General features: G+C 34.1%; 1 protein-coding gene across 1 annotated transcript in view; it reads right to left on the bottom strand.

The window, feature by feature from the left end:
* The window catches only part of LOC107754005 (histone deacetylase 4-like), a 117,756-nt gene that overhangs the window by 90,085 nt on the left and 17,564 nt on the right, over positions 1-10,107 (bottom strand). The window contains exons 3-4 of the mRNA XM_016570306.1: positions 3,890-4,040; positions 2,304-2,424 (exon numbers count right to left, since the gene is read on the bottom strand). Coding sequence (XP_016425792.1) covers positions 2,304-2,424; positions 3,890-4,040 — 272 coding nt within the window. The remainder of the gene's footprint in view (positions 1-2,303; positions 2,425-3,889; positions 4,041-10,107) is intronic.

The following is a 10,107-nucleotide window of genomic DNA, read 5'->3' as shown; positions in this document are numbered from 1 at the left end:
ATATATATATATATATATACACACACACGCACACACTTGTAAATATTTCTTAAATATATACATGTATGCGTGTTTATTTATATATACAAATAAATACACACACATTATATGTAAACACACTTTTATTTTGGATGCGATTAATCGATTTGACAGCCCCAATTTTTAAAATTTCTTTATATATTATGTAAACAAACTTTTATTTTGGATGCGATTAATTGTGATTAATCGATTTGACAGCCCTACAAAAGTGAATGTTTTTTTCCCTAAACTAATTCAAAGAAACAATCAGCAGATAAATAAATAGCAAATGATTTTAAGACATTACTTGATTATCCGAAACATTGGTATTTGCAGGTAGTTGTAGATAAAGCAATTGAATTTACATATGTAACAAGAATGTATATAATATGAATATATATTATTATTAGATTTAAAGTACTATTAAACAAATATATTACAAATAAATATAATATAAAGTAGTAAACAAATAAAATAATATATATTAAACAATATATATTATTTAACTAATATATACAAAAAATATTTACAAATTCAATAAATTCAGCTTTGTCATCATAAATTTCATTTTATGCATTCAAATATAAAGATACACTACTACTGCTAGCTACTTTGTGTGGTGAAGGGAGAAACAAAACTGTCAATCAATCAAAGTAGAAACTTACGTAATATGGTTTTTTACTTTGGTAAAAATGTAAAAAAACTGCTGCAAGTGAAGAACTAAACTACACTCTGAAGTTTGGCATCGATTTTGTGTAGCATGTGTTTCTTTAGCTCCGTTTTGATCTGCAGTGCTAAATACAGGTGTAAACATGTCCAAAACCACCTCAGTATTCGATCACTCAAACCACATTCAGAGGTAGTTAAAACACTTGTGTCGACACTGTATTCATAGTGTAAATGCTAATCTGTCCTGAAGCATCTAAGATAGCAGTGAACACCAAATACTCACTTGTCAATGAATCAGTGGCTACGTTTACATGCAACCAAATAATCCGTTTGTAATCGGATTGACGGCTCAATCGGACTGAAAAGCCTTCATGTAAACACCTTAATCGATCCGATTGAGCTCGATCGGAATGAAATTTCTATCGGATTGAAGCGGGTGGTTTATTCCTTTTCTAATACGATTGAGAGTGCATGCAAACACTCAATCGGATTGAACTCTGAAACATACTGCGTATGTGCAATGATGCAGAAATAGCGTAATGACGTATATGACGCAGTTTTTCCTTTTGAATAAAGTGTTGTATAAATGCGTGTCCTTGCATAACAAAAAAATTTTCTGAAGACAATCACCTATTGCACCTTTAATTCTGCTGTTAAAAACAAATAAAGAAACCGTGCAGGAGAGTGGTTATGTGCAAACAGTGAGAAACTCTATATTTGTGCAGTGTGCGCATGTAAAAAAAAATCAATTCCGATTTGAAGCTTGTGACATTTGAAGCTTTGCACATCAACCCGATCACTTTATTTAGCGTTCATGTAAACACTACATTCAGATTCATCAATCGGAATGAAATCAGTCCGATTGAACCAAAAATTGTGCATGTAAACATAGCCACCGTGCTCATCATTTGGAGAAAATAAAAAATAATAACATAAAATAAAATAAAATCAAAGCTCATTAAAAAAATAAATAAACAAATAAATTAATTAAAAAGAACAAAATAATTAGATTTTTTGTGATCGGTGCAGCTGACCCACACTATCTGTCACAAATATGCAAAACCAAACCAAAACAAAACAACACAACACAAAACAGCAAATTAATCTCTTTCTTACAGGGATAAAATAAAATAAACTAGCTATAAAATAAACTACACTATAGTGGTAGAGCATTGCATTAGCAGCGCAAAAGGTCGTGGGTTCAATTCCCAGGGAACACACATACTGGTAAAAAATGTATCGTCTGAATGCACTGTAAGTCGCTTTAGCGTCTGCTAAATGCATAAATTATTAAATTAAATTAATTAATTATAAATTATATACCTTTTTATTACATTCATTTCTCTAATTTCCATTTGGCTTTTCATTAATTTGAAATGTTTATTGTATTATTTATATATTATTTTTATTATTTTATAATGATGTTCATTATAGACATACATAGAAATATACCATATATTTATTAACTTCACAAAAGCATAAAGTTGCATGTTAATACTAAGTGTAAACTGCATGCAATTCTGTCTCAGTTGACTGCTTTGTCAAAGCCAGATGTAAACGGGACCTGTAAGATGTCCTTTCTGAAACATCAGCACCGAGCAGGCTGCGATACTCACCCGTACCAGTAGCGAGGGTCGTTGGGCAGGCAGTGGTTGAGGCTCCTCTGGGCCAGAGCTTTCTTCTTGTTGAGGACGAACTCCTGTAACCTCATCTTCACCTCAGTGCTCGCCACAGCACCTGTCGATCAGAGCCCACAGTTCAGGGAAATCACAAACCTCTAGCTGTGTTATACCGCTAGATTTCTCTATAAGCCTTGGGAAGGGGTTTTATGCATTGTGCCTGTCAAATTCTTCGCCAGTTCTAAACCCTGTAATTTGCAGTGCTGTAATTTTGTCTTCTAAATGGTCTTAAAAAACTCTTAATAGTCTGAGACAGAGAAGATCGAAGAGTGCCCAATTGATCACGAATACAAAGGCTGGCACTTGTTTTCTGGTGTCGATAAACAGCTCTTCCACTGCAGCCCGACTAGGTTCAGATATCTCTTCAGATCCCTTTATCTGGTCTTAACCAGAGAGCAAACTCTCTATTCCAATTCCACTGAGACTGTGACGGTTAAACAAAGATGTCTTTTATCTCACTATTATTCCCTCTCTGAAAGAAACACATCAGATGGATGAATTCTCACAGCTTTTCCTTCAATTACCACCTTTCCTATCATCTGTAAACATGTCCCCAGAGGCCGTCGCTGGTGTACGTACACATCTGTGCCGCCAGACAACACACGCTCCTCGCAGGCAACAGGTGACCGCAGTGTAAACGACAACAGTGACGGATAAAAATAGACTGGCTGTACTGCAATGCCAGGAACATCTTAGATAAGTATACACTTTCTGAGAAAATATACACAACTAGTGCATGCGTTGTTAATCTTGCTCATGCCTGAAACACCAAATATTAAAGTGTGTGCTACAAACTTAATAATCTTATAAGCTATCAGACTACTGGTTTTGGCGAAAAAATTTTTTTAATTAATATTACAGCGAGCAGACCTCATTATGGTCAGTGTCGACACAGCTATCATGTTTTGTTTATGTTTGGAAGGCTACTTTGCAGAGCACAGTCTTGAAAGGGTTGCCATGTCCACTTATTATAAGCAATGCAAATTAAGCATCTTTTGTCTTGTTGTTTGGGCTTAGCTCATAAAACGTACCAGTTTATGGAGTTAATAAATTAGGCAGGCGCAGCAGCTTATTTTCAAGATAATGCATTTGGATTTGAGTTTATTATGGGCTTGTTCTTATTTGATGTTTTTTTTTCCCGAATTTTTCTGGAGTCAATTCAGTTATAGAATGCAGTTGTCACTCCCGTAAATTACTGAACTGTGTGTGTACAGAACAGGATTAAACACTAAAAGGTGAACTGACAACCAAATTTAGAAGGAAAACAGGTGGTTAGAAGGGAGTGATGTGAGCCAGACTCAAACTCATATCATCTACATGAGCGGTGCAATACATTGTCTAACCTCTAGTCCATGGCTTTGACAACAATTTGCGCTTTTTGACTAGTTCAGGCTGAACGTTTTTAATTCTGGTTATGAAAAGCGATTATAACACCAAGAGAGACGTTCATGCCACAGTGCTGATTAGCCTAATAAATCAAAGACCTTTATGTGTTTCAGTCAGGTAATTAGTCTTTCACTCACTCTCTTGGCCGCGTTCTTTGTTTTTGAGTAATTGGAGTTTCTGTTCCCGCTGCTGTTTCTCCAGCTCCTGTTCCTGACGATGGCGCTCTAACTTCCGCTGGTGTTCCAGGAGCTCCTGCTGATGTTTCAGGGCCAGGAGGTCCTGCTGATGCTAAAGAGGGGGGGAACACACACATAAACATTATTCAAGCGAATACAGTGGACCTTGATTTCAACTATCTTAAAGTCATCATTACATTTTTTTTACTTATTTACTTTATTTTATTTACATTATCCTGTTCTTACTGTGTTAGATTCTTGTGCATGTTATTTAAAATATATACACAAAATATCATTAAAAAGTGTTGAGTAAATGAAAAATAAAAATTATAAATAAAAAATACATAACACTATTGTTCAAACGTTCAGGGTCATTAAGACTTTTTCATTGGAACGGAACTTAAACTTTCAGCAAGGATACATTAAAAGTGACAGTAAAGTATAATTAAAGTGTAAAAATAACTGTTTTCGACATTGACAATAATTAGAAATGTTTATTGAGCAGCAAATCAGCATATTAGAGTGATTTCTGAAGAATCATGTGACGCTGAAGACTGGAGTAATGATGCTGAAAATTCAGCTTTGCATCAAAAGAATAAATTACATTTTAAAATGTATTACAATAAAAAAGCAGCTATTTTAAACTGAAATACTATTTCACAACAGTACTGTTTTTACTGTATTTTTAATCAAATAAATATAGCCTTGGTGAGCATAAGAGACTTCTTTCTTTGAACAGTAGTGTACATGCATTTCTTCTTTAAACCTTTTTTTTTTTTTTTTTTTTTTTACAGTTTTACCAATCAGATTATGGTTCTAAAATAAGATGAAAACAGCATTTCACATTGACTCATGATATACATGACTACACCAAAGCCGTATCACTAATAACCAGATGCAATTGTTGGAAATACCGACATCATACAAGAACAACGTTTCTGAATGTGCTTATCGATGTCTTGTTGTGTAGCAAAAAAGCAACATTCCACTTTTTTTCCAGATGAAACTGACATAAGCAATCACCTCAACAGCTCCCTGACTAAAATGAGCGTTTAAAGATGCTGGTAATCTCTCTCACACTGTGCTCTGTAAATGCAGCCATTTCATCTAACATTTCCCTTTAACTGCATTTCCACTTCTGCAGTTATCCAGCTCAGCAGCAGTCCCATCCATTACTGGCTTGTGATGATGGGTAATATCAGAGCCGTTATACACAGCTGATGCTTGGATGTTGAGTGGATCTCGGTGATTCTGGTCAGTTAAATCACATTAACACTGGCACAGGGTTTAATAAAGCTCACAGCTGGTCTGTAAGTAAGCAGTTACTTAAAGGGGTCAAACGATGCTGCTCTCTTTTGGAAGACCAAACAAAGTAGTTTCGCTTTCACAACGCAAACACACAGCGTCTCCACAACATGTCGGCGGCGGCGGAAACAACAATACTACAGCGAGAATAAAAGTTACGCCTTCTTTCTTTGCGTGAACATTTGGGCGGCGTTATGCAAATCTTCCCACAGAGCGACGTAGGTATGTGGGGGCGTGTTAGAACGAGCCGTTTTAGGTAGGCGTGGCTGACTCTGAACTTTTATAAAGAATATCTCTTTGGATTTGAGACTTTAGTCTTTGCAACTTTACAGATCTTCTTTATGTACCAAGAGCTTGTAACACTCCAAAGATAAAGGAAAAATTGAAATCGCATCATATGACCCCTTTAAGTAGACACTTTTATCCAAAGCGACTCAAGTCTCAGTACTCCTCTTTTTGGTTATATAAGTCTCTCCTCTCATGTTCCACGTCTCTTTCTGCAGATTCTGAGAGATCAGCAGCGATGAGTCATGGGAGTCTGTCACTTGGCAGAGCGGGGCTGGAGGACATGACGACGCTAAAGCGGAGTGCACGTCTACCGAACCACAGACTCTTCCTCATCAGGCAAAGCTCTGACATTTCTAACCGGAGCTTTTCAAACCATGACATCTACCTCACCTCATCAATATGCACAGGTCTAACCACCATTTCACATCACATCTGGGTTGTTTAAGACCAGAAATTAGCGATGGCCCAAACCGATCTCAAGGATGACATGCTTTTTCCTCACAAAAATACTTTCTATTAATCATCGTTAATAATCATTATTAAAAAATCAAGAGCAGTAATCAACAATTTTGTCATGATACTGCAGATTCACCCTCGAATGAGTTCCTGTTTCTTTAATTTATAAGCTAATTGGAATAAGGTTTTTTTTTTGTTTTTGTTTTTTTGCAAATAAATACACCTGAGCAGCATTAAACAGTCTGTGTAAATACAAAGGTAAAAAAATGCCCCTGGAAATCAATATTGCCTCTTAACGGAAAAGTGGTGTTTGGTCAATGCATTGCGACAATAGTGTAGCCTACTTTTTATGTGATGTATTGCTAATACATAAACTGAAAAGTAAATTTTATGAATTATATAATACAAATCATTAAATTAAATGTTATTTAAATGTATTTTATTTTAATTATAAAAAAAATCTATAAGTAAATGTTATTCATTATAATAATGATTATTTAAATGCATTAAAAGTTTAATTTAAATGTTTATAAATACAGAAATATATATATATATATATATATATATATATAAATCTAATTATAATATAATAATTATTTGTTTTTGTTTTATTTATATAAATAAATTGAAATCAAGATATAAAGAATTCAAAAATGTTATTGTGTGTGTCTACAGTACATACTTGGTTAATACAAAGTTAATTCAAAGAAATTATCAGCAAATAAATGAAAAAAAATAAAATAAACATTTGAGAGATTACTTTGGAACTATGTAATCTCAATTGAATATGCCATTGAATTTACATATGGTACAAGAATTTATATAATATAAATACATATTTTGCGTAGATTCAAATAACTATTTAATACATTTTACAAATAAATATATAATACAAAGATATAAAGAAATAAATACATCAGATTATATAGTATTATAGATCTATCTTATGTATAGATCTATCTACTGTTTGATTCATTCAAAGAAATAAGCAGATAATATATAAATACATAAATATAAATATAATTGACAGATAACTCGATAATCAGAATAAAATATAAAAATAGATGAAGCAATTAAATCTACATATGCAACAAGAATTTGCATGTGTTAATGCTTTCATAAGACAACCAGCAAACAGCCTCCTGCATGGCTAGACCATCCAACAACAATGACAAAATAATGAAAATGTGTTTGACAAATAAATCTTTTGACTGCACATCTCTTTCACCATATCTCTGCAGTGTGCAGCTAAATGAGAAACTGCAGAAAAACCCAATCGCTTCTCCTCTCCCTATCATCAGCAAGGTGTCACGGCAAGAGCGTGGCATCCATCAAACCCCAGCAATACACTTTGTCCATTTAGCAGTGAGACTAGCTCTGACACTGCCCCGCAGCCCGTCAGGCTATTTATAGCACGCTCAGGGCTGCCTCGATCCCATTGGCTAGAAACCTCACTGTGGCACCACAGCAAAGCCGGAGGTCTGCTGAGCTCACATGCTCCCGGTGTTTCCCAAGGACAGAGTTCCCACAGCGACTGCAGTCACCCATTGCCCGTCAAGCCTCACAATGACAGCTCAGTCTGGAGGCCAATGACAGCAGCGCTGCCTCAGGAAACCACAGACACGACAGATCGCACTCGCCAACAAATATTCAATATCCAAACAAACTCTATTCCTCACAATCTGCACAAAGAAATGGAAAATCGAAGACAGAAGCGTGGGAAGCCTTGATGGAAGGGAGGAACGGAGACGAGAACCGCCGCATCGTGAGCTCTTCAAAGGAACAGAATCAAAATTCTGTCATTATTTACTCTCCATCATGTCAGACCAAACCCATGTGCTGTTATTGTATCCATGGAACTCAAAATGAAGCATTTTACGCTCGTCCATTCAACTACAGTTTAGTGACTACGACTGTTAAGCTCAAAAAGCACCATAAAAGTATCATAAAAAGTAATCAATATGGATATGTGAGCTTTATTTGTCTTCTCTATCCATATAGTAACTTTGTGTGAGAAACACACTGAAATCTCAGGAAACCAACAAAGCCACAGCTTTCATTTTAAATGTGTGTTTGAATCTAGACACACTGTACCAGGCTTGACATCAATGGATGGTATTTAAAAATCAACTGGTTGAAAATTTTGTACTGGTTTTTCATTTAAATCGGTATAGAGTGCTGCAGGAATGCTACAGAAATCCTAAAACCTGAAAACAACCAGTTTCATCATGCCAAAGTCAATGGCTTTTATGAATGGCTTTTTGGTTAAATGCTTGAAATAAGGTCTGTGGTTAACACAAGCTCAAGATATTTTCACATTTTATTCTATGATATAAAATACATCATAAATAACTAGACATACAGCGCTGTTGCACTTCGGGCGTCCTGAATTCGAGTCCCGGCTCATGGACCTTTCCCGAACTCATTCCCCTCTCTCTCTCCCACTTTGCTTCCTGTCAAGCTACTGTCCTATCATAATGAAGGCAAAAATTATATTTTTTTTCTGTTTTAATTTTTCTGGATTCCTTTTTTTTTTTTTACTTTTCCATTTTTTTGGATTCCGTTTTTTTCCTTATTTTAAATTGTAGTAATCGAAAAAGCATGTCTAAATAACTTAAATCATGAAATTAATACAATTTAACAGCAATTTATTAAAAAACAATAAAACTTAATTTTTTAGAGCCCTATGAAATCTGTTTTATTTTTCACCAAATTCAGCTTTATTTTTCTCAAATTTCATGTTTACCGTTTAAAGGGTTTTGGATTCTAAAGGTTTAATTGAATTTTAAGAATCAAAAAGCATGTCTAATCAACTGATTTAAAAAATAATAGGGCGCAATGGTTTATTATTAAAAATGATGGTAATTAAATGAAGACAAAACTTTAACAATTAATTTTTTTTTTCAAAATGCAACCAAATGAATATTTAATAATTCCTTTTTTTTTTTAAATAATCAAACAAAGTGCAGTTAAAATGAGAGCATGGAAGAAAAACTGTGTTATTCCTTAAAATTCATGGAATTCATGGGTGTAATGAAATGTGTTTATGCAATTTAAGGTAAAAAAAAAAACATTATTTTCCACAAACTGTACATTAGGTTTAATTGAATTTTAAGAATCAAAAAGCATGTCTAATCAACTGATTTAAAAAATAATAGGGCGCAATGGTTTATTATTAAAAATGATGGTAATTAAATGAAGACAAAACTTTAACAATTAATTTTTTTTTTCAAAATGCAACCAAATGAATATTTAATAATTCCTTTTTTTTTTTAAATAATCAAACAAAGTGCAGTTAAAATGAGAGCATGGAAGAAAAACTGTGTTATTCCTTAAAATTCATGGAATCACAGAAATCATAGGGCCCTAAATACCCAATTTGTGACTTTTTTTTTTAAGCTTTTAACTTGTCCTGAAAAAAGCGGTTGCTAACAGGTGAATAAATGGGACTCTTGCAAACTATTCTGACTCAATCTTTCAGGGAAAATGTTTTTTTTTCTTAAAGGGGTCATATGATGTTGCTAAAAAAGAACATTATTTTGTGTATTTGGTGTAATGAAATGTGTTTATGCAATTTTAGGTAAAAAAAAAAACATTATTTTCCACAAACTGTACATTATTGTTTCTCCTCTATGCCCCGCCTTTCTGAAACGCATCGATTTTTACAAAGCTCATCGGTCTGAAAAAGCGAGGTGTGCTCTGATTGGCCAGCTATCCAGTGCGTTGTGATTGGCCGAATACCTCAAGCGTGTGACGGAAATGTTACTTCCCTTACCATATTGTGATGCCCTGTCCGGCTGGAGTGACGTGACAAAAACATTAAAACCCATTATAAACGAGGCATTCGATGCATCCAGTCATCCAGGACATAAATATGGATTATAATGACTTAATTTAACCACTGTATTTTTAAATTAACTAATAATTATTGAGACAAACAACAAATATTTTTTTGTTGTAACAGTCAAAAACAAAATAAAAATTAAACAAATATCTCATTTCTAATGTTTTATATGCAGATTAAATAGGTTAAACTTTTGGCTTGTCTCCCGATGCCACAGGAGGGCGCAATGAACAAAATAATACAGCACATTAAATTGTCAACTTAAGGAAGTAACTGTCTATAAAAA

Source organism: Sinocyclocheilus rhinocerous, unplaced genomic scaffold (genome assembly GCF_001515625.1).
Source record: "Sinocyclocheilus rhinocerous isolate Xijiao unplaced genomic scaffold, SAMN03320098_v1.1 scaffold1554, whole genome shotgun sequence".
NCBI lineage: Eukaryota > Metazoa > Chordata > Actinopteri > Cypriniformes > Cyprinidae > Sinocyclocheilus > Sinocyclocheilus rhinocerous.
Note: the sequence above shows the minus strand (reverse complement) of the source record. Positions and strands in the feature narration are given on the sequence as shown.